A 26,593-nucleotide genomic window follows, 5' to 3' on the forward strand; every position below is an offset into this window, starting at 1 on the left:
TGGAAACTGAGTGGGTACCAATCATTTGGGGAACAGCTGAATAAGTTGTGTTATGTGAATGTAATGAAATATTATCGTTCTATGAGAAATGATCCCCAGGATGATTTCAGAAAGACCTGAAGAGATTTATATGAACTAATGCTAGGTAAAGTGAGTACAACCAAGAGAACATTGTACATAGCAACAAGATCATGTGATGATCAACCATTTTATAAACCAGTTTAGTTGCATCATTAAAATACAAAAGAAGGAATACCATCTAACAAGGCTGGGAAGATAGATTAGGGCCTAATTGTGTTTGTCTTTAAAAGATAAAGAAATTTCTATTTTATCCCGGAGACAACAGAAGATCACTGGAGTTGAATGAGTAGAAGAATCAAATGTCAGACCTGTGCTGAAAAAAATTGTCTCTGGTGGGACTGTGCAAAATTTATTAAATTGGTGATAGATGATGAATGGAAACCAATTAGAAGTCTGTTGGAATAAGTTAGCTCAAGGCCCAAACAGAGATGGTAACTGATCCACCATATCAGAGTGAGGGAGAGTGATAAGCTTAGGATAATACTGAAATTATAAACCTAGATGGGAAAGATTGTAGTCCCTTGGATAGAAATTGGAACACTAGAATGATATGAGTTTGAGAAAAAATACTTGTTTATCATTCCTTGTTTAACAATATTATCTCAACAGCTACTGGTTTTGACCATTAATTAATCACTTCTTCAACAATATTTTCATATGTCTTCCCTCTATAGAAATCAATTTCAGGGATTCACTAGTTTCGATCTCAGCTTTTCTCACTTTGATTGTAGTCACTGGCAGATAAGAATGTCAGGCATGATAGCTTGTAGCTATATCATTGGAATTCTAACCACGACAGCTACTGCTTTCCCATGTGGTAAACAGCAAATCTGGGTCCAATGTCCATCACTCCAATTCCTCACATGGTGATCAGGGAGTCTATCTCCCAATAATAATGGAAGGAAAAAGTTAGGCAGCCACTTTGAGACCAGAACTTATTTCTCTTATTACATAGGTCCTTGTTTCTTGTTATCACATATTTCTTGAGTCTTACAAATTCATTTCTCCTCTGAGCTTCTGGAACTCTCCTAGATTCCCTCATTCAAATGAAATTGATGGAACAATCACAGCAATCGAAAATAATTACCACTAAATCTTAAACTTCACTGAATTTAAAAGAAAAGGAAATGGATCAATAGAAGAGATCTGGCTCAAACATAAGGAAATGCTTTTTCATAATCTATCCTTGTACATACATATATGTTACTAAGACAGTGTGAAATTTAAAATATTGTTTTTCATTTGCCTTATCTGGCTTCTTTCTCCAAACATGCATACCACAGTAAAACTAATTTCAGAATATAATTTCCTAAATGTTTTTCTCCTGACTAAAGAGCACTAGAGGCTCCCCTATTACAAGTGGAATTTTTAATCTATAGTCCTCTGCATAATATTCAAAGCTCTTCAGGATTTAGGCTATACTGTTTAACTAACCAGAGCGGCTAGGTAGTATGGTAGATGGAGTACTAGGTTTAGAATCAAAAAGACTCATCTTCATGAATTCAAACCCAGCCTCAAACATGTAATAACTATGTGGCACTGGGTAAGTAATTTAACCCCATTTGCTTCAGCTTTATCATCTTTAAAAAAAGGGCTGAAGAAGGAAATAGTAAATCACTCTAGTATCTTTACAAGAAAAGCTCTGATGGGATCATGAAGAGTCAGACATGACTGAAAATGACCAAACAACAATCTAACCAACCCTCTTTCTATCTATTCCCCAGGATGACTTTCTGTTTTATATCAGCCAGTTTTTGTATTTTTCCTCACATTTTACCATCATTTCATGCCTTTGTGTTTTTATTCATTCTTTTCAACCCTAATATATTTTTCTTTTTGTTCTTCACAGTAAAAAAGTCAAAGCCTATCCATCCTTTGAGATCTGCATATCCTCCTATCATCCATGAAACATTACTCAACTATTCTGCCCTACATTGATCTTGATCTTTTTTGAATTCCTATAGCATATCATCTATATCATGATTTAACACTTAATCATATACTATCTTGAATGTATAGCCATGATAAATATTATCATCCTCATTGATAGATGAGAGAAAAAATGCTCAGAAGTTAATCAGTTTTCTCAAAGATTTCAACGCTAATCACAGCTCTGACTGACTCTGACTCATGACTCATGAATAGTATTTTATTTTTCCAATGACATTTAAAGATAGTTTTCAACATTCATTTTCATAAGATTATGAATTCCAAATATTTTTCCCTTCCTCTCTTATCTCATCCCTCCCCAAGACAGCAAGCCATCTGATATAGGCTATACATATATAATCATTTATATGTGACTGTTTTTGTCTTTTCAGCAAGGTTGGAAACATTTTTGAGGTTAAGGATCACATTTCATATTTCCATATCTTCAATAGCACTTAACAGTTATGTAATAAATATTGATTGATTTATACAACTGATTTTCAATATCTCTTTTGCCCCATGAGTCTATTCATCAGGGAACAGCTTTTGACCAATAATAGGGCTAATCTGAAGTGAAGGAAAGCAAGCGTTAAGAATGAAATCTCTTGTCTACTTTCTAGGACAGCTGTTTTGTCATAAAGCCAGTGGATCACTGCCTTCTGTGTGTTTGTGTGGTGCCTATTACTGACCACCTGGGCAGAGATGACATCCTAATGGGAGATGATGGTGGCTTTGTGAACAGGTTCACTTTAAGCAGCGATGACTTTGGACTAAGGCAGTCAAAACACAAAAGGAAAGCTCAATCCCAGATCCTGGATTCCAAAAACTTCAAAAGGTAAATGGTTGAATTAAGGGTAATCGTTGTCACTAAAACACATATTATGACATGTGGTTTGAATATCTCAAAGCGATTTCCCAAATGTGCTTCATTGATTTTGGCTAGTATTATTCCCACGTTTAGATTTTTTTTTGTCAGCTTGCCAGCAAGACTGAGAAAGAAACAGAAATCTGAGCAAGCAGCAAAAATTATCCTAGTTCTTGGTATAAAAACATTTCAAATTGGTTTGGATTAAATACCATGGTGGTAAAGACTTTTGTTCTAGCCAGGTATTGACTCATTGGATTTGAATTGTTTCATCATCTTTGGTCCTAAAAAAATGTTTTCCCTTGTTGGGAGGGATGCCTAAAAGACATCATTTATTGACTAAAATAAATTTTGTACAATATCACACACACACACACACACATATACTCTCTGATAGCCATAGCCATAGTAACAATTTGGAAATTTAATTACAGGGTACTAGACCTGTGATTTCATTAGTATAGAGAATTCATAGATACCATAATTCCTACCAATACAAGTCCTCATCTTCTCTGGAAGAGAAGTTCAGAGTTCACTGAAAGTTTAAGCATTTTGCCTTGGGGGGCACATAGTATGTATCAGAGGCAAGATTTGAATTCTGGTATTCCCAGTTTCCAGGTCAGTTCTCAGATCAGTATCCTATGTCATGCTTCAGAAAGGGTCCTTGAATAAAATGTAACCTAAATGACCATTAATGTCACTTGTCATTTCTAGTCTAATTCTATTGTTGAATTCTTAAGAGTGATAAATTCTCACAATACTTGGCTCCATTTTGGAACCTACTATGGGAGATGACAGTCACAACTGAGCAATATTACTTATCTCAACAAAGTATTTAGTAGGCTAAATTGATGGGGAATTCAGCCCTCCTTCTCCTCTTTCACCACTATGTGACCTATTGTTCTATAAAATGTCAGGCATGTCACTTTTCAACTTTCTGGCTAGGATTCAGCCTGTAGCAGACCCTTCTCCATCAAGATAGTGAAGTAAGGCATTAATCTTCTCTTCACTAAGATATTTACCACTTATAAAAAAAACTAGAGGCCCTTTTTCACATTCACTTTTTTTGTTTCCATTTGATGGGTGCCTCAGAGAGACTTGAAAGATTGTATAATTAAAAAATAGTAAGATAATAATATACACTAACATTTGTGTACTCATTCTTGTATATAGCCATCACAAGCCTCTACATGGAGGAAATCAATGCTAAGAATGAACAATTTTTATGCCTTTTACTCAGAAAAGGTGCCCTTATAGCAGAGATGATCACCAAACCTAGCAAGGCAGGGTCTGTGCAGACTTGCGGGAAGGAAAGAATTCAGAAATAGAGTATAATTCTAAGAGCCATTAGAAAATTCTCTCTTATATGACATTTTGTTCAACAAACTTATTGTTGTGGACTTACAATGTTCAAGGTGCTTGGAAATACAGTGGTAAGTTGATAACTAAAGAATATAGAATTCTAATAGTATGCTGATCATTTTGCTAAGAGGTAATCCAGAACCCAGAGTTACAAAAAGAAAGACAATCAAGATAGAAAATACCATCCACTAAGTTGTGTGTAATATCAGTGATAATATTGTTTCATGCTCAAAAAAGAGATTTTGAGACAATCTCTATTCCTGAACTTTCTACTCAATATTTATTTGTGATCTACTTGATAGTCTACTGAACTGAAAAAAAAAAAAAAAACAAACAAACCTGAAATATAGACTAATCCACCTGCAAGACTAAGGCTAATAGATGCTAGCCATTATTCCAAAGAAGGAATATAAAACCTCACTACCTGAAATAGGAGACTGGTTTATTAAATAAAAGTCTCCCTGCAGCCACATTTGTGTCTATGTCTTCTATGTTCTCTTAACAAATTTCTACCAGCCTGTTAGGAAAAAAGCTACTTTTCCTATTAGACTATTACTATAAGCTACTTTTCCTATTAGGCTGAGAGGAAACAAAAGGAAAGTAGTTCAGATCTTAAATTCCAGATAAAGAAATTATACTTTATTCAGAAAACAATGGAATAAATCAGAAGCAAAGCCAGGTTACCAAAGCAGGTCCAGCAGTGTTCTGACATAAACAGGAAAGATACCTGGAAGCTTATAAAATACTAACAGAAATCAGGGATTTTAAGACATTACTACATGAGTTTTAGAGGTTTCTTAATAAGGATCACCAAAATAAAGGCACACATATAAAGACAAAGGGCTCAAATTGCAAAGAAACTATATTAAAAATGATTTACAGGGAACTTCTGTGCTTCAACTATTTTATCATCACTATGCTTTTGAGCTTTTCATTACTGATTACTTGGGAGAATTACTTGGGAGTATTAGATTGTTCTCAGTCAAGGTAGATTTCATTGTGAACAGTGAAGTAGGCTTAGTGTTTAAGGGATTAGCAGCAAGCTAGAAAAAGAGTCTCATATTTATACAAATTTCTGGGTTGTAAAGGGCTGGAACTCTGGAGAAGTATACTTGAAACAAAGTGTTAACTCAGTGGAATTGATAAGATGATGGTTCTCTAGTTCACATATATACTTAGTACTTAGCATGATGATATAATGGTTCTTTAGTCCACACATATTCAGTATGCTGTAATGATGTAATTGTACTAAGGTATATAAGGGCTGACTGGAAATGAGACATTCCATCTTTCACCATCCTCATGGTGGCTCTCCTGCCTTCATCACTTCTCCACTAAGACCAAGGACTTGGGCTGATCCCGAGGACCTCCAGAAAGCTAGCCCGAACATTACACTGGGCCACCTGTCACAGGCTTAATTCTTAGGTAGGCAATTAACTACAAGTAAAAGACAAACAACATGTAGTTGCCTACCCAGCCAGGTATAGGGAGCTTGAGTTATACTATCTATTTCAAAGATCTTGATAAAATAAGGTCAATCAAGTTGTCCCAGTCCCCCAAAAATAGCCTTTGTTACTGGGTAGAGTTTCCATTGTTGATGGGCAAATTTTCCACCAGGCAGGTTACAAGTCAAAGATTGATCAATAAGATTAGATTACTAACAATCTTAAGTAATCTAGATAAATAAGAAATCACTTATTTTAAATGGGTATTTGATGACAATTCATTAAATCAACTATCACACTTACAACTATCACACAGAATAGTCTACTATTCTGAGGGCTCTACTACATGGCACACTGTAGATAAATGCTAAGTCTGGATAAAGAAAATTCATTTTCCTGAGAATAGCCTCAGACACTTAGTATTTTTGTGGCTCTGGGCAAGTCACTTCTAACCTTATAACTTTTATAGATGAGTTTCTTCATTTATAAAAATGAGCTGGAGAGGGAAATGGCAAACCATTCCAGTATTTACATCAAGAAAAACCCAAATAGGGTTACAGAATTAGACATGACTGAAATCAACTGAACAGCTACTAATCACTACTCAATACAAGACTAGGAGGAACTATATCTGTAGCTATATGTAAGCTTGCTGGGTTAGATTGAAATTTGCGCCATTTCTGTTTTGTGATTTGGTTCTGAGCTAGAATATAAGCTGGAGCATCAAACAGTAGCTCAGTTATATTGTGCATCAACAAAAATTCATTTTTTTGTCCCTAGTGTTAAAAGGAAGCTACATAATGACTGGGTCATGAAGATTAACTATATCCAGCCCCTTCACTCCTTTGGGTCTTGCTCTTTAGACAGCACCCATTCGTTTGTTCTGGACTCTTTGAAGAGACTTGGAGACAACACGTGAGTAAAATTGTACACATGCATTTGGTGAATCAGACTGCTCTTCTCAGTAATAAACCTGTGGTAGCTTTAGAGCTTTCCAATTAGTTTTCATAGAGCTCAAAGGTATTCTATTTTATTTTAAAGATAAAGTTAAATTTTTTTAAAAGAAAAAGGATATTGCATAAAAAGCTGAACAGGATTTGGTCCCTTGTTGTTTATTTTTAAGTGCCAAGATCTGTTCTAGTATGCCCTGCCTTGTAGAGGGCTGAAACTATTGAGTCAATGCACTGAAGTCAGGACTGCCGAGCACTTGAGGCTAACTACCCATTGGACAATACTCTATGGACATATGCTTGGAAAATGGTCCTTCCCACTATCCTGTGCTGGCTCAATGATTGGTGTAGATAGAGGATTGTAGGAAGGACTAGGGGGTGGAGTAAGACTGTCCAGAGTCTCTCTTGGCAGTAGACGAGGGAGAAGGCAGTCGTAGAGAATCTACTTTGATCCTGTTCAATCCTGTGTCTAAAGACCAAGAATAAAGACCAAGGACTTTTGCTTATCCTGACTCCAGATGATTCTGGGATGTCTGAGGTGGTAGTGCAGTTGTCACACTGCCCCATATTTATATACATTTAGTCATAATGCATATTCATGCACATATGTGTAATATATTGTGTATATATATGCAAAATAAGAAATACATACATATCATAATATGCATACAGTTTTGGGGAGATGATAGAGAACAATTATATTGATAAAACTTTGTATACTTTGTATTCTGATCAGAATGTGAATTGATTTGCTAATAAGATGATATTACTTGAACACCTAGCATTATACTTTTGTGTATACTATCTAAATGACTTATCTAAAAGTGTAATTAAATGAAAGTGCTTCCTTGTTCCACACTATACTTTACACTTTCTAGTTCTAAAATAATCTTCCTAATGTGACAGTCTAAATGTGGCATGGTCCTTAAAGAAACTTAAAATAATTTCACAATGCCTTTGAAATGAAGTCCTAATTTCTTAGTCTGAAATTCAAGACCCTCTATAATTGGGCTCCAAGATACCTTTCCATTTTCAGAAAAGGCCATCGAGTATAATGGAAAGATAAGTGGCCCACATACTGTGTAGCTAATGAAACTTATTAAAATAGGATAAAGAAAAAATAATTTGTTTCACTCAGCATAAATAATCCATATTTAACTTAGTTCTAAATTTATTTTGTTAAAAAAATTAATATTTGAAACAGAAATTTAAAATGAAATAGAATATTTTATCTAAGGTCAATTTGCATCTTTTTTATAAGTACAATCTTTATGGAAGAGCCATTCTTTTTTGGAATAAGTAACTTTCTTTGTTCCAATATATCATATTGCATCAAGAGAGGGAAAAAAAGAAACTTAAGGAAATGTTTTGTACAACACATTAAAAAACCATTTCAATTGTAAATATCAGATTGCTTGATTTTACAAACATCAATTATGTGACATAACTAATTGCAAAGCTTTACTTAGTTTCTATAATGTAATTAAATCTTTGTGACTGTGTCTCTGGCTTTTTAGAGGAAACATTTCCAAAACATTCAATTAAGAAACGGATGTATCTTCCATTCCAATTTGATTTGTGCACAAATCTGACAATTCATAATACATTGATAGTCTTTAAAAGCCATTTAAATATACACAAATATCCTTGTGGTTGCGCAGTAGGGTCTTGGTATTCTGCAATCACATAAGGAATAAAGATGTTGTTGTGGGAAAAAAAAATGTAGCAAAAGGAAGTTTAGCAGTACCAAATTTTAAACTATATTATAAGGTTGTAATTATCAAAACTATCTTGTGCTGGCTAAGAAATAGAAAGGTAGATCAGTGGAGCAGAATAGACATACAATTTACAGCATCACATAAATATCATAACCTTGTATATAACAAAGATAAAGACAAAATTTTAAGATAAGAATTCATTATTTGGTAAAAAATTATTGGAAAAACTGGAAAGCAATAAGGTAGAAACCTGGCACAGACCAGGGTCTTACACCATTTACCAAGATAAGTTCAAAACTGATATATGACTTAGATACAAAGAAAGATACTATAAGAAAATTAAAAGAATGTGCTATGCTATTATTATGGTAGAGATTATGGTTATCAAGTTAACATTAATTTACCAATGTAAATTTCTCTAGGATACATACTTAGTTAAGTCACTACTACTTTCATTATGGCCATAAATGAACTTTCAAGTTAGAACTACTTCAATCAATTAAGTATTATTGAGCGCCTACTATGTGTGAGGCTCCATATTAGATGCTCTGCTACTTGAAGAAAGAAGTAAAATGAGCATTGTAAGTCCCTCGTATATGAAGATACAACCATCAATCAACAAGTATTTATTAAGTCTTCACTTTGTGCCAGGCACTGAGATAAACTCTAGGGACACAGAAAAGGAATAAAATAATCCATACTCTCACATGCACATAAAAATATAATAACTACTTAATAAAGATAAAATTTTGCAGTTTACTAGCCCATGTTGTCCCCCAAATCCTTGAAAAACAAGTGTTCAATTTTCAGAGGTAGCAGCAGGAAAACCCACAAAAACACAAATTGGGACCAAACAAGACTAAGTCATTCCCTTCAACAACAAAAAAGGGAAAGCATCAATTTAGGGAGTAAGGCTGAGAAAATGGTGAAAATCAAAGCTGGTTGATTAAAAAAAATGTTGATTCAGTGCTCTCCAAAAAAAAAAAAAACTTTGAAGGAAATAAAAGCTTGAACACATCTACAAGCAAAGCCTCAAACAAATACACAGCTTGACCAGATCAAGCTACAGAATTCTTAGGATAAAATGAAACAAGAGTTTTAAAATATTATAAATAAATGCAATCTTTAGGGGAAAAATTTTGAAAGAAGGTACAAAACCATACCTAAGTAAAGATTCCCTGAAAATTAGAATGGACCAAATAAGATTATTCTAGACCACCTTTCTTTGTACTGTTTTGTAAGTCAATTGTTCTTGACAAGAGATACCTCAAATTTTCTTTGACTTTTTCAGTCTTTGGATTTTCATCATGACTGAAATCAACTTCCTGTGTGGAAAGAAAAAAGAAATTTAGGAAAAAATAAGCATCCAGGAAAAAAGCGAATCCAAGACTGCATAAGGGACATACTAAGGGTCACACAAGTCATGGAAGCTACCATTTAGAAGAAGCTTGGAAAATAATATTCTAAAGGGGAAAAGATAAACACAATTAGAACACCTTACCTGAAAAAATTGTGTATAATCCTAATAGATAGGCAGGGAAAGGGACTTAAATGAAATAGAGATGTTCCAATCATTTCTCATGAAAAGAACTTAGCTGAAGAGAAATTTTGAAATGCAATTGTAAGAGTAAAAAGACACATTAAAAAGGTAAATGTGTTTGTGAAATTAGAAGGTGCTATAAAAGTATAAGTTGTTTACATTTTAATAGGGAGTTAAGAAAAAAGTTTCCTCTAAGGTCTCTAATGTCATCAAAGATAATAGTAGTTAAGTTATTTAAAAAGTCCAGGAATGTCTTGTTATGTTTTGTTGAGTTTAAGAGAATAAAGAAAAAGGAAGGGAAAAGAATACATCAAAGAAATAAAGGGGATGAAGGAAAATTTATTACTTTATATAATCTAGGAATAAAGGAAGATTACAACTGTAGAAGGGGGAGGAGCAGAGTTTCCAGCATTTAAATCTCACTTTCATCTAAACCAAAAGCACAGAAGATAATAGACCAATTAGTAGAAAACACAAATCAATAGGACAACTTTGAAAACAACATTGAATTTGTTGTACATTTGGAGGAAAAATGTTGTAGATTCACAACTATATATGCTCTTTTCCATTCTTTGTACAAGAAAATGTTTGACTTTATTTGGTGTCAAATTCATAATATAACAAGATAATTTTAAATGTCTAAATATAACTAACTACTTTAGGAAAATCACTTTGGGAGCTGATTGGAAAATGGACTGGAGTGAGAAGGGAATTGAAATAGGGAGATTTGTTTACTCCTAAATTACCAAGGACCTGAAGAAGGTCACTTCTAAATTTTCTATTCTCTTTGACTTTGATTGTAGCCACAGGCAATATTAGTTGAATACTGTCTTCTTGATACTCTTATCTCTAGGTTTTCAGGACACCATTCTAATTTTCCTCCTTCTTATCAGACCACTTTTCTCAGTTTTCTTTGCTGGATTTTCATCCAGATCATATCCTCTAACTGTAGTCGTCCACAGGACTTTGTCCTGGGCCCTCTTCTCTCTACTACTTTGCTTGATAATCTCATCAGCTCCCATAGATTATCCCAACTTCTGCTGATGATTTTCAGATCTTCCTCTCCTAATTTAACCTTTCTGCTGACATCTAATTTCACATTTGAGCTGCCTTTCAATTTCAAATGGAATGTCCATTAGTCATTTTAAAGTAAGTATGTCCAAAATGAAACTCTCCCTCCTCTTTCTCTTCTTCTCCCCACCATTTTTGTCTTGCTTGACTTTAATTTTTTATTTCTTATTATATGGCTCTGAAAAGAGACGGCTTTTAAGAGCCCTTAATCATTGACTGGTCATGGTCTCAGACAGACATCTGGGAAAGTCCTTAATTTAGAAAGGTCAAAATCATCCATTGTATCCTGAACCATCACCAGTCATCTTGACCTTTGTTTTGCCACTGGACTTGTTGACTCTGGAAAAGAGAATGAGACTGATGATTCTGTGCAGTTTTGCCCATTTCATGAGCAAGTCAAGACATTGCCCTTGTGATATCCTTAGTTCTCTTTGAGAACAAAGGATGGAACAAGAACAATCTAATACTCCCAAGTAATCAGTAATGAAAAGCTCAAAAGCATAGTGATGATAAAATAGTTGAAGCGCAGAAGTTCCCTGTAAATCATTTTTAATATAGTTTCTTTGCAATTTGAGTCCTTTGTCTTTATATGCATGCCTTTATTTTGGTGATGCTTATTAAGAGACCTCTAAAACTCATGTAGTAATGCCTTAAAATCCCTGATTTCTGTTAGTATTTTATAAGCTTCCAGGTATCTTTCCTGTTTATGTCAGGACACTGCTGGACCTGCTTTGGTAACCTGGCTTTGCTTCTGATTTATTCCATTGTTTTCTGAATAAAGTATAATTTCTTTATCTGGAATTTAAGATCTGAACTACTTTCCTTTTGTTTCCTCTCAGCCTAATAGGAAAAGTAGCTTATAGTAATAGTCTAATAGGAAAAGTAGCTTTTTTCCTAACAGGCTGGTAGAAATTTGTTAAGAGAACATAGAAGACATAGACACAAATGTGGCTGCAGGGAGACTTTTATTTAATAAACCAGTCTCCTATTTCAGGTACTGAGGTTTTATATTCCTTCTTTGGAATAATGGCTAGCATCTATTAGCCTTAGTCTTGCAAGTGGATTAGTCTATATTTCAGCTTTTTTTTTTTTTTTTCTGAAAAACTATATCACTGACTAAAACATGAACGGTGTACTTTATGAGATGGTAACAGAGACAGTGGTTTTTAAAGTACAAGGATAAGAAGGAGTATGTACTTATGTGTTTTAGGTTTAAATAGAAGGCAATTTCTAAGTTTGTAATGTTCAAAGAAGAAAACTATGTCTGTCTTTCTATCTCTACATGCCATAGTCACATAAATGATCTCATAATTCCTTCCAATACTTTATACACATGGTTTCATATAATTTGGAATTCTGAAACATCATCAAACCAATGAGCTGATCCCCAAGTATAGTTTTCCTTTGGTCTCTCCATTTTAATTCGGAGTTTGAGTCTTAGATTTTCCTCGTTAATAATAGAAGAGGGAAACAGAGAAGAGACACAGAAAATCAGTCAAGTAGCACAGCTGATAGAGTGCTATACCTGGAGTTAGGATGACTTATCTTCCTGAATTCAAATCTGGCCTCAGATATTTACTATCTGCATTATCTGGACAAGTCACTTTATCCTATTTGTTTCAATTTTCTTGTCTGTAAAATAAGCTAGAGAAAGATATGGCAAGTAGTATTTTTCCCAAGAATATTCCCCAAATTGGGTCACAAAGAGTTGGATATAATTGAAAACAACTCAACTACAACAAAATATACATAAATGTGTGTATGTATACACATATGTGTTATATAAGCACATATAATATTTTTGTACATGTAATGCATTTATATTTACACATAGTATTTATATATATATATATATATATATATATATATATATATACATACATATTTGTGTATATAAACATATACATGTGTGTATGTGTATGTATCACCTAAGCATTTCTAAGGGGAAAAAAAATGCCTCAGAGCAGAGAAGTCAGAAGTAACTCAGGAATCTTGAAGTTTTTGTTTATTCAATAAAGGGTGTTTAAGGAATCTTGAAGTTTTTGTTTATTCAATAAAGGGTGTTTATAGAATGTTATCAGAAGTTTTTAAATCTCTATAAGACATTGCCCTCATATACCATATTTGAACTAAATCCTCTTATGTTAAAAAATATATCCACTTGCATAAAAAGCAGTTATTTGCCTAATTGAAGTTTTAACTGTGTGATTCTGCCTTATTGCAAGAAAACAGGAAGGACATTGAATAACAAAAATTTTAATTTGAAACAAGAGTTAGAATGGAGACTGCTTTAATGATTTCATTCATTCCTTCTTCTCCCTATCCAATTAAATCTCTGGTCTCGAGTATTTCTAGAAACATAAAGCAATTTTGGCATCCAAGCCAGTCATTCAACAGGCTTTTATTTTATGGGCATTGTTTTGAAATTTCTTGAACTGGATATTGTTCTTGGCTGAGTTAGAAGTTTGGTTTATTGACTTTTAACGTTGTAGATTTTGTTTGGTACCAATTGAGATCTGGGCAAAGTTGTATTCAGTGCTAAGCAATCTTAGCATTCAGCGTAGATTCTAAATATGTGACTCACCTGCTTTTCTGTTTGCACTTCCTCTGCTACAATTCTTTCTGTAATCTAGCTGGTGAAATGTATCCTCAAGTGTACAATGAGGATTTATTCAACCAACCTCCCCTATTCTTCCTCCAAAAAACACATCACTATTTGATGCGCATCTAAATAATAGAAAAGTAGGGTCATTTTATTCCTAGATTCAACATAATTTTATTTCTGTTATTTCACCATAATGAGCTTTAAATTGAACCAGATGAAATTGCAGTTATATAAATACATAATTAGCCAGCTGTTAAAATTAAGTCAACCTATCTCCTTATAGAAAGAAGGGAATCTTTCTTTTTAATTACCATTTTAGAAATTATAATTGTTGTAATTTTAATTTTGTATTGTTTTTTTACAATTGCAATTGTAAAAACAGCCAGCAAAGGAATGAACATCTGCGATGAATTAAGCAGCATACAGTAGTTACGGGCTTGTTGTCTATTGGATTATTTTCAATATCTAACCCTTCAGATCCTGGCTAGCTCCCAAGCAGTAAGCTCTGGGTATTGGTTAAATTTGAACATTATTTAACAGGAAAGGAAAGGAAAGGATAATACAAAGGATTTTGGTAAATATTAGATAAAAAAAGAAAATATTACTACAAACCTTCCCTAGTTGGTTTGGGTATCCTGCTTTTACATTCTGTTGTATTCCTTCTACCCTATGAGCTGGGCACAAATGTGGGGGAAAATGACAATCTCATCTGGGGACAGAAAGCATTAATTTACCCCTTTCGCTGCACTCTTAATAGCCTAGGTTCAATTTACTTGTTATTTCTCAGATAAACTGTCAAAGAATCCCCCAAATCCATTTGTCTCACCTCCATCTTATTTCCCTTCCAAATCAATCTGATCTCACTGCCAGATAATTCACCAGTTATTTTCAATTCCATTCATTTAAAAAAATATTAAAAACACTGTGTGTAGAGCACCATATATTAAGTAGTAAAGGAAATAGAAAATTCTTTATTAATTCACAATTTGACTATGTCACACTGCATAGTAAATAATGTAAATAATTACAGTCAGTAAACCTGTCTTTCAGTCAATAAGCATGTTATTAAGTACCCTACCATGTGCCTAGGCACTGTGCTAAGTGCTAAATGATGTTTGTATTCCTCATCATGAGATTCAAGGTGATGCAAATCTGATTCCGACCAGCAGCTTTCTTAGGATGTGAAAACAAAAGATATTTCCAATTGATTTTCTTTTCCAATCTTCACCTAAAAAGCCATCCCTTATGAAAAGACAAAAGGAAGAAAGAAAAAAAGTTTTGCAAAATAAACAATATTTTTAAAAAGTTATATGCAGTGTGCCATAATCATCATACCCCACTCTATAAAGAAATCAGGCCAAGAATGGAGGTAGAGAACGTGATGTCATCTCTTAACTCATCATTGGTGTCAACCAATTTATAATTTCTCATCATTGTTTTTAGGGTAGTTTACCTGAACTTCATCCTGAAAACCATTGATCTTCCAAAAACATTCCATACTTTCTGTGTTTTCTTGTGGATATAGAATTGTCTTTTGTTTATTTCAATGTATTTTTCTTTGTCATTAAAGTTCTTTCTCATGATTCCTTAGAGAGCTTGTTTATGAATTGAACTTTTAAACTTAATCATTATGTGTTTTGGAACTTACAGCCTTAAAGGTGTTTGTTTGGTTATTGAAATTTATGAATTCTTTCCATTGATATTTCATTTTCTGTGTCCAGAAGTTCCAGGAAGTTTTCTCATATTATTTTTTGCATTATGGTATTTAAGCTTTTTGACATATTCTCCTGAGACATCTATGATCCTTAAATTGTCTTTACACAACCTGATTTCAATATCAGCAAGTTTTGCTTGGAGAAAAAGCACATTTTCTTTTAATGCTATTGTTTTTTCTTTTAGATTTTTCTCTATTTCTCTGTATTTGCATTCCCAATCAATTATATTTTCTTTTATTTCTCTAGTGAGATTTGCCATCACAGATTCAAAATTTTCTATTTGTCTAATTATTTTTGCTGTGCAAATATGAACTCTACTCTCATAAATTGCATTTCTCTTTTAAATCCCTCAAGAACAACATGTTTTATTTCTCTGTTCACCTTGAATTCCACAGTGTTCTCTGTTTCATCAACTGTAGGATCATTTTATTTTGAACTATTTAGTTAGATACGTGAAATTAATAGATCTAAAAGCCATATTTCCTTCTGCTGTAAATGGTTTGCTGCTGATTTATCTGTTTATGTTCAAGGTCTTTTGAGTTTTCTTTTTCCTGAGATCTTTAGCAATTTTTATCTTTCCCCCTTATTTTTTTCTATTGTTCACTTTCTGACTCCCTCCTTTCTGAGTGTAGTTTCCCTAGAGGCTGGATTTCAAAGCATTTCAGCCTCTTTTCCCCATCAAGGCAACTTAATCATTCACCAAATAATTTTTTAGGCAATAGGACTGGCCCCAGATGAATGCTAAGCTCCTTTTAGGCTTAGCAAAGTGCTACACTTTCCCTCCCGATCCCAACACACACACACACACACACACACACACACACACACACACACACACACACACACTTGAGAGTAGTATCTGATTCTTCTTCCCTATTTCAGCTCCAATATTCTTTTTACATCATTGTGAAACCTTTATGCTAAAGGAAACCCACTTCTATTTTTTAAAGCACTTCTCTTTCCCTCTCCTTTTCTTAGCATCACTGCCACCTGGAATCCTTAACCCCTGTCACTACAGTTTCTTTTGCTGAAATTTCTATTTTCTGAGGAGATGCTACCTTGACCCCTTTCAGTGATATCCCTCAAAAATCTTAAAATGCTAGTGCTGGAAAGAACCTTAAAAGGTCATATAGTCTAACGTCTTTCGGGAAACTAAAACCCTATGAGATTAAGTGACTTACCAAGGTCATTTAACTAGTCAGTGGTTATACCAAAATTTAGAATTCAGGTCTCCTCCCTACTGTTCCATTCCAATAGACTGTGATGATTTCAAAATACCCTGATTCTCATCTCCCAACTCCTACTAGTAGTGTTTCTTCTGGAGTCTATCCATCTATCACTTGTAAGCCAAGAGAGAGAGTATATCCTCATTTATATTTCTAGTCAGGCATTTCTGTCTTGTCCCTACCAACATTCCTTTGAGAGAACAGGAATTAATGAAATTACACACTGCCTCATTCTCAAGAATGTAGTCTATATAATTCAAAGTTCTACCTAAAATAGGACTTATCTTTACAACTTACCTGATGGACAACTATCTAGTAACATTTCCTATAAAATTTAAAGTATCAAAAAAGTAATTTTAATAGTTTTAATGCTTCTTCTTTACCATTCAATAAATAAGAATTGGGGAAAAAATTAAAGAAAACAAGTAATGCTGAGTTCTATTCACAATTTCATGGACATATGAGTAAAGGCCCACATCAGTGTTTAGAATATTAGCAAGAACACAAGTTTGTTCAAACAAACTTTTATTTTCTTCTTAGGTCTTTTTATTTTTTTCAGTGTTTTTAATGGATATTTTCATATTTAACAAATGTATCACGTCCAAAGACAAAGAAGTGAAGGAAAAATCATCTACTTACTAACACAGTGGTAGGAGGAAGAAATTCAGAAGAAGGGAAGAGGCTAAGAATTGGAGTTTCAGTTGGTAGAAATGAAGTATATTTCCAGAATTAAATAAAGCCTTTTCTCCCCCAAAAAATTTGAATAATAGGCTTTCACTTAATAATGTTGCTTCTATAATAATATAAGGATGATGTGATTAATACACGATAATAAACCTTTCTAGAATTTTACCAAAGCCTGTTATAACAGTCTACTGATGGCTCAAATTGGAAATTGAATTATTAGTGACAATCTGAGCTCGGAATACTTAAGTCCTAGCAATGTTAACTTTCCTAAGCATCAGTCTGTTTACCATAGCATTAATAATATTGTTCCCATAGACCTAACTGTACTCTTTAATGATGTTTCACTTCACCTAGCATCATATTTTTCTGAAACCAGTTACTGCATTTTAACAACATTGTGGGCTAAATAGATTTCTAAGGGCCAGATCAAATTACATAATCACTATAACTTTGTTCTTCTTGAAGAATGCAATAGAAGTGCCAAATAATTAATATACATTCTCTTATTGAGTGCAACTTTTTTCTAAGTTGGAAATGCATTATAACATTTTATATCTATTCCTGTATTTTGCAGGCCAGTCAGAGAATTTTCTATGCCAAGAGGAGCAAATACTTTTGTATATTGTATAAGAGCAAATGTCATTGTTACTGGGGGTAAGTACACAATGCACAATGAGTTTTTTGCTTTTGGAAGAAAAAAACATTTATTTCATCTTTCATAGAATTTATAAACTAAAATTTTAGCATACTAACTTGTACTGGCTCACAAGAGCTAATTGTTTAATTTTCACTGAGATTACATATACTCAGAAAAGGGCAAACACTATAAATCAAGGCTTTCTATATTGTTTTGTTGATTGTATAGACTTAAGAAAGTGATGACAAAATTGTTTACAATGCAGGTTAAAATTAAAAGTTTGTTATGCATATGTGTTTGTGAGTTAATTGCTAAACATTTTTATAACAAATCCCTATCTAAAATAGACCACAGAAATCAATTAGTCCAATTTTAGTTTTCAGATGAGGAAATTGGGTTTGAGAGAAATGAAATAACAGAAAAGTCACCAAGTTACAGTGGCCAAGACTACACATGGAACCATGTATTTGAATTTGTGGTCTATTTTCTTTCTACAACTACACCATAATGCCTCACTTTGAACACAGTTTCTTATTATAAGAATACAGTGTACTACAGCAGAAAGAGAATTTGATTTGGAATCAGAGAATGAGAGTCCAAGTATCATGGTAAGCACTGGCAATGCAAAAGAAAAAAAAAAAAAGAGGCAAAAGACAGAATCTGTCTCCAGGAAATTCACAATCTAATGGATTATAATACTAGGAGAGGAAGCAGAGGATATAGTCTAGCCTCAGATATCACATCCAGAACTGTAGGAGCCTATTCCTTCTTTTTGTATGTCATGTAAGCTAACTTTTAAATTTTATTTAAATGTTTTAATTTAAAAATAGAATAATTTACAAAATAAAAAAATATATAAATTATTTTTAAATGCAAAAATGATTTTATGGACCATACAAAAACAGAAGGTGGGCTAGAATATGAGCCTTACTGGAGACTCAAATGCAAATACTTTTTCCTTTCCAGAGATTTTTAACCCTTGGATAATATCATAAGTCAAGAAGATGGTCAAATTCTTTAAGAAAAATGGAGGCTCACCAAAGAGAAAAGATTTGGCTTGACTTTTTATAGGTTTTATAGGATAATTTTTTGACAAGTAAAATAAAACCTATGATGTATTTGATATATATTTTAACTTGAGTACTTGGATAGGAAATGAGGGCCATTTTACCTATTCTGAAAGAGACCTAGATATAAGCTATATTCTTATATTGTGAGGGAACATCCTAGATGATGTATGAACTAAAGAGATATGATAAGTGAATTGTATCTGAATTATATAAATACTTGACTTTGGTTCAAGAATATGTGTCACACATACTCTATGAGAAGTTTGGATGAAATGATCTTTAAGGTGCTTTTCAGCTTTAAGATTCTCACATTATTTTTATGAATCTTTTTTCATATGGTGATAGGCTAAACATAGTCTTTGGAAAATATTGAAATAGGTTTTGTCATCTAGTACTCAGTATTCAGTCACATCTCTGTACATAAAGGAGAAGACTATTTTTTTTTAACACTTAACATTAGCCATTACCCACTGAAATTCTACAAAGAGTAGGGGGGGAAGTACAAAGAATAAGAAATCTAGCAAAAACAATATAAGAAGAGGATGTACCACAGACTGTGAACCACTTTCTTGAGGTCTAGTAAAAAAGATTCTACAATCAAATGTGAATTGTAACCAGCAAACATCATGTATTCAAAATGCATAATTTGAAGACATCTATGTAAAGTGAACACTGTGAAAGAAGTGTTATAAAGGAAATACACATCAACCACTACAAACTGATTTGGTCAAAAATAAGAGAAACAAAAGTTAGAGCTCCCTTTTTCTGAGTTGCTATTGTCCACACCTTGGTTTCTTTTCCAGTTTAATGGCATGGTAGTGAGGGAAAAATGCTTATTTTGGAATTAGCAGGCATTGGGTTCAAATGCCATTCCCTTAATTATTATCTATGTGAATGAACTTACTATCTGTATTCATAAAATGAAGATGCCGAATTAATGATATATCTAAGGTTTCTTCTCACTCTAAATTATATCACCTAGAGACAAAAGTATATCAAAGAGAAAAATCACAGAAAGGAGGACTAGAAAGGGTATGAAATCTTCAGGATGAAGAGGGGAAAATATCAGAAATTATACTTAGATAGCTTGAATGAATTATTAAGCTACCTTAGGATGACATAGATCCATTAAAAAAGGCAAGTTTCTATCTTACCTTAGCTTAAAACTAGACAACTTGAATGGATTATTAAGCTACTTTAGGATGACATATGTCCACTTTAAAAAGGCAAGTTTTTTTCCTACTATAGCTTAAAACTTGTCCAAAGTATTAATCTCCTTAGAAAACCACTGTTTGGTTTTGTTGGGCCCTGTGTTGAGGGCTTGAGTTCACTAACTGTATGCTTTGGGGAGAATACTCTTTTTAATTGATGCTGTGTACCCAAAGTGAATGTCTTTGAATGAGCCTCTGTTCTCACAAGAGAGAACTGAAAAAAAGAAGGCATGGCTTAGTTTTTATTTGTTTTGTGCCTCACCATTTTAAACACTATGGTAATCTTAGAAAAATAATACATATGTGGAAATGCCAGGGAGGTTAGCGGACTTGGTGTGTTTATGTGGACAGAAGCATCTGATTTAATTTTAAGGATTGTTATCCCCACCGATATTTTTGAAGATTTGTTATCAGCAGTATTCAGAGTTCTACTAAAAAGTCCTGAAGAGGAAATTTAGCAGAATGAATGGCAGGTTACAATATTTTAGGATTACTCATGTTCAAATGGGTTGTACTAGTGTCCAAACTCTGTTGCTAGGAAATTCAGTAACTGCCACGCACAAGAAAATATCCCTACTGATTAGTGACTCAGCTGACCACAAATGGCTAAATGTACAGTGCATACTGATTCACTGTTCAAAATACATGATGAAGGCAACTTTGTGGGGTATGGCTTCATCTGTTAAGCATGCAAACATTTGCTGAGCTTGAAAAAAAAAGAGTTCTTGCAACAACCAAGGCAAAATAAGGACAAGATATCTACAGTATAACTACATATTTCCTAAGCATTCTTTTCAATTCAATTCAATTCATGCAGTTTTAGAGCAATTGTTCTGTACAGGCACCAGCAGGAAATCTAATACTTTCTGTCCTAGAAGCTTACACTTCAGAAAGGGGAAAGACGAATGTAAGACAGAGATAATTATTGATAAGCTACTTTTCCTCATCAAAGAAAACAGGAACATCCACATACTAATTTATCTTCTCATTCTTCCATTTTGGGTAGCGGAAGGGAGCATATGCAAAAAAGATTAGTAAATTTTGGAGGTAGAGTTGACCAAACCTAACAATTGATTGTTTAATCTGTTAGATAGCTACCTCTGGATAGGGTAATGTATAAGATGAGGGAGAGTGAAGAGTTAGAGCAGTACCAATGTGAAGACATGGAAATTGAGTTAATGGAGGTGCCAAGGACAAAAATAGTGGTCAGAAAATTGTGTAGGGACAAGTTGATCTTGAGGCAATCAGGGAACATCCAAATCGAGAAATCCTATATGTAGGAGAAGATATTGGTCTGCAGTTTTTAAAGAGGATATAACTGGAAATAGAAATTTAGAAGTTATCTATATTGAGGCAACACCTGAAGTAATATGGATGAATAAAATTGCAATAGGAGAAACTAAAGATGAAAAGGAGATGATAGAAGAATCTTGAGGGAGAAGGACACCAATCTTGAGGAAGAATAAAAGAATCAATAAAAAGGACAATCAGTATGCAAGAATAGACTCTGCAAAGCACTATCCTAATCTCTGAGAATACAGAAAAAAAAGCAAAAATAGGCCTTATTCTCCAGGATCAAGAGCTTACAGTCTGGGGATATAAGTAACAACAAAAACAATTGCATTTATAATAGTGATTTAAGGTTTACAAAGTGACTTTAAAAATTTATCTCATTTTATCCTCACAACAAATTCATGAGATAAATACTATTATTATCCCAATTTTATAGGTGAGGAAACTAAGGCATTCAGTGGTAACTCTGTGAGATGGAATATAATGTCAGATCTTCCTAACTCTAGGAACAGCATTCTGTCTATTGCATCCCTAACTGTCTAATGATGATAAACACTTGTCTAGTTAAGGTTTGCAAAGTGATGTATGCATACATGTATGCATGTGTGTATATTATACAGATATATAAGTATAAAATATAATACATATTTGCATTCCAATTTGATCTTTACAACAAGTCTATAAAATAGGAGCTAGAATTATCTTGATTTTAAGATGAGGAAAGTGAAGTTAGATAGAGATAAAAGAGCCCACAGTTGGTGTTTCTTTACTGATATCTTCTCTCCAATCCATTTTCCAAAAAGGGTCTGAAGCACAGGCACCACTATGTGATTCCCCTACTCAAGAAACATCAATAATTCCCTATCATAAGTGGAATAAGACACAAACTTCTCTGTTGACATTTAGAGCCCTTCATATTTGTGTTCCAATATATCTTTCAAGAATTATTTCATATTACTATTCCTCAAAAATCTATTCAACCCTATTTTTCAAATCTATTTGAAAAATATTATATTATTCAAATCTATTCTACCCTACTTTGTATGCTCCATGCTTGACATTTGACCTAAAATTTCTGTGTATTTGTACATGCTGCCCTATATCTAGAATTCATTCCTTCTTATTCTTTCCTTCTTCAAATCCCTAGTTTACTTCAAAAATCAACTAAAGGCCACCTCTTGATTGCAGTCTTTTATATTTCCACTAAGACAGATAGATGGCACAGTGATTAGATTAGGGGATCGGAGTAGGAAGACTCATTTTCCTGAGTTCAAATCTAGCTTCAAATACTTGTTAGCTTTCTGGGCAAGTCACCTACTTGTGTTTGCTTCAATTTTCTCATCTGTAAAAATGAGCTGGAGAAGGAAATGGCAAACCATTTCACATCTTTGCCAAGAATACCCCAGTAGAATCACAAAGAATTAAACATAACTAAAAAACAACTGAACAAAAATATTCCCACCAACTTTGTTGTCCTCTTCCCCCAAACTAGAAATTGCTTTGTATATATTTTGTATATCACCTTTGGGGAATCCTCACTTCCCATGGTGGATCCCTCATTCAACACTACCTATTCAACATACTATGTGGGATATTGTATCCACTTTAAATTGTGTTCACAAACACATTACTAATGTGTCTACTTTTTCTAGTTGGCTAGAGTATATCATTTGTTCCATAGGCAAATGATATAATAGTATAACAAGAAAAATAATCATAAAACAGTTCTACCACCATCACTAAAAAAGAGTAGATTCATGTAAGGAACGTGTGTCCAGGGAGTACACATGGAAGGACACATTCTTTGAGGGAATAGTTATGGCCAGAGTATACATATAAAATAGTTCACATGTGACAAGGCAACTCATGCTATGGGGTTGGTCATTTGTGTATTCTGATGGTGTCATTAAGCATGTTCTCTGCTAGGTTCCTAAATATGATACAGAGATCCTCCCAGGGCTGGCCACTGCAGTTCAGGAGCTCTTCTCTGCTTTCAGTCAAAGATTTGAGATGTGATGTAATATCTTCCTCATAGGCTAAGTAGGCTCTGTTATCACTCTTTTAGCTTAAGACCCAGAGGCTTGACTTCTACAACTTTTTTTAGGGATGCAAAAGCTCTGAAGTATCCTGTCACAGAACTAAAAAAAGAAATCACTAACACTTTAGTATCCTATAGAAGCCTGTCTATTTTTCTGAGACTTGGCTAGGGACTGGGTTTTTCTTCTTCTGGCCCGAGGCTCAGCTACTTGGAACACAAAAATATTGGCATTCTGGATCACTAGTACAATCTGCTTTAAGTGTGTCTAACTGTGTTTCATGGTTACCAAGGGCAGTATCTTCCACAGAAAGCTTACATTGGTATGAGTTAGAAATGCCTTATGACTTCCTGGCTAATTTCTAGCTACTAAACTTTACCCAGCTGATTTATATCAGCTTTATAAAGTGCCAAGTGTTCTTTTCATTTAAAAATGATAAAACTCTCTCGTTCTTAGGAGTAAGAAACAGGTGCAGTACTAATCCCATTGGACAGTTATTATATTATTCCTGCCTGCCTACAGTCTTTAACTTCCATAAAGAGAAGGGCTAGCAAACTTTCACAGCTTTTGAATCTGTCCCACATCTTTATTTACTTATCTATACATGTAATTTCCTCATAGTAGAATGTATTTTTTGAGAGAATACTGTCTTGGCACATGTTACATGTCTAATAAATGCTTGTCAAATTTAAGCTGACTGGAATCAATTGTGATAGGGTTTTATGAACTATAAAGAAGTTATGTATGAAAGTGATGAGCTGTTAAGTACTCAAATCTAAAAAGCACAACCCTTAAGAACACAAAATCACACCTTGAGGCCATATTTAGGAATTAGAATAGAACTTCAGGAGAGGATCTTAGTGAGAATGGATTTAAGTGCTGTGGAAATAAAGAAATTTCATTTAACCCCTTTTCTGGGTTACTACTTCAACCTAAACTCAAAATTATGGTTGAGTCCCCAGTCCCATCAGTATATTTCCATAAACAATCAGCGAGTGGACTTAATAAGTTTTTAACAAAGACATTTACTAAGATATAATAGTAAGAACAGTTGGTATAAATTTTCTTCTAGAAGCTTAGGACAAACTTTTACATAAAAACTCAGTGTCCAAAGGAGTAGTAAAGGTAAACTTAGAGTACATTGGTAATGTATGAAGGACATAGGGGGCAAAAAGCAACTCATTAACTCCTAGCATGGCATGGTCTATATTTTTTGGTAGAACTGTAATGCATCTTACTTGGATAAAGACAAGCCACTCAAATGGCCTCAGAAGATCTGCTCCTTTCTTGAGGACATGGCCAGTATTCCTTTCTGCTATAATTTTTTAATATGCCCAGAAACTGTCTCTGTCCTCAAGGAACTTTCTCTCTGAATTCATGACTGTCTTTGGATATGTGTCCTTCTATTCCTAACTGGATTTATTACCTACTGTCCAGTAGCTTTGATGACATTGTTGAAGGTAGGAGAAGAGAAGAAAAAATCCTATCTCTACATACCTTACATGAACTTTTTCATTTATATTACAGCAGTGTACAGTGAGAGTACTAGAGTGAAGTGTCAAAGACCCGAGATCAAATCTGGCCTCAGACACTTAATAGCTGTGTGATCCTGATCAACTCACCAAAACTTTGTTTGCTTCAGTTTTCTCATCTGTGAGGATCAAATGAGTAATTTAATTTTTACAATGTAATAAAGTGCTTAGCACAGTACCTGGCATATAGCAACTTAACATATAAGTGTTAGCTATTATTATGACTTTTAACATGTTATCTCCTTCACTACAATATAAACTTCTGAAGAGCAGTGACTCATGTTGTCTTTCTTCACATCCTTAATGTCTAGCAGAGTGCTTAGAACATAGAAAGTGTTTAATAAATGCATGCTGATTTAATAATAGCAAGTGTGACTTGCTATTGTGTTGTGGGGTTTTAAGAAAATTCCTTAATTAATAATTTGCCTTTGATATATATTTTGAGCTTTCTAGAATTATATTAATTGTAAAAGGGTAGAGACCATCTTCCCTTATGTTAAAATAACTCTTGATAAATGAAGATTGGATAGTGGTTTTTCAGAAAGGGAAGTACTTAGTTTTTTGTTTGTTTTAGTTGCTTTGGTTTTATACTAAAAAGAAAATGAATTCTTAAAAAATACATATTTAAATGTCAGAATTATTTTTAAAGAATATATACAGGACAGTACCAATTCATTATAGATTCCACATGATGACTAAAATTTTTTGAGAATATTCTCTGTTCAATGTTTCTGATAGATTATTTCTCTTGAACATGTATTTCAGATAAGAAAGCACTGGAATGAGAGAAATAAATTATGATATCAAGTATTTATATTTAATACCTATGTTCAATTATTATAAAACTGTCACTAGATGTCACATTATATTATTACATTATATATTATAAAATCATGTGTTATGTTATATAATATGTATAGGTGTTATAATATGTGTTCAAGTTTAACGTTTAGGTCTGTAGTATGTTAACAGATTAGAAAACTAAGGAATGTTCCAACAGGATTTAGAAAACAGAGATATATTTGGGTATAAAGGAAGAGGGAGAAACTCTGAATTCTGTGAATCACTTTTTCTTTGATAAACAAATTATTTGTACCTTAATTTTTAGGAGATGACAAAATCCTCCGATTATGGCACCCCAATATCAGCACCAAACCTGTAGGGAAACTTGTTGGACATATGTTCAGTATTATAGAACTTGTTACAAATGAAAAAGACCAGCACGTGATCAGTCTTTCTTCTGCAAAGGTAAAAAACAAATTATTTTTTTCAACCAAGATATATATTCTTTCAACCAAGAAATCTGGGAGATTTTTTTTTTTGTGTGTGTGTTAAGGTAACTAATAATCATGTCAAGAAAATAATACCCATCCATACTTTCATGTTTTTAGCACTATGAACAACTAGGTGGTATTGTGGAAAGAGTGCTGGGCTTGGAATCAGGAAGAACTCAATTCAAATCCTGCCTCAGAAACTTACTAGCTATCTAGGCAAGTCACTTGGCTTTTCTCAAACTGTTTTCTCAATAGTAGAATAGAGATAATTTCAATTTGGGTGGTTGTTCAGTGTTATTTTTTTCAGGTTTTGTCCAACTCTCTATTACCCCGTTTGGAGTTTTCT

General features: G+C 33.5%; 1 protein-coding gene across 8 annotated transcripts in view; it reads left to right on the plus strand.

Annotated features, from left to right (window-relative positions):
* Positions 1-26,593, plus strand: part of WDR64 (WD repeat domain 64) — a 173,240-nt gene that overhangs the window by 46,437 nt on the left and 100,210 nt on the right. For all 8 annotated transcript variants that reach the window (XM_031966959.1, XM_031966963.1, XM_031966961.1 and 5 more), the window contains 4 exons: positions 2,631-2,845; positions 6,463-6,597; positions 17,769-17,848; positions 26,082-26,221. In XM_031966959.1, the coding sequence (XP_031822819.1) occupies positions 2,631-2,845; positions 6,463-6,597; positions 17,769-17,848; positions 26,082-26,221 (570 nt within the window). The remainder of the gene's footprint in view (positions 1-2,630; positions 2,846-6,462; positions 6,598-17,768; positions 17,849-26,081; positions 26,222-26,593) is intronic.

The sequence above is a fragment of the Sarcophilus harrisii genome, chromosome 4 (genome assembly GCF_902635505.1).
Source record: "Sarcophilus harrisii chromosome 4, mSarHar1.11, whole genome shotgun sequence".
Classification (NCBI taxonomy): domain Eukaryota; kingdom Metazoa; phylum Chordata; class Mammalia; order Dasyuromorphia; family Dasyuridae; genus Sarcophilus; species Sarcophilus harrisii.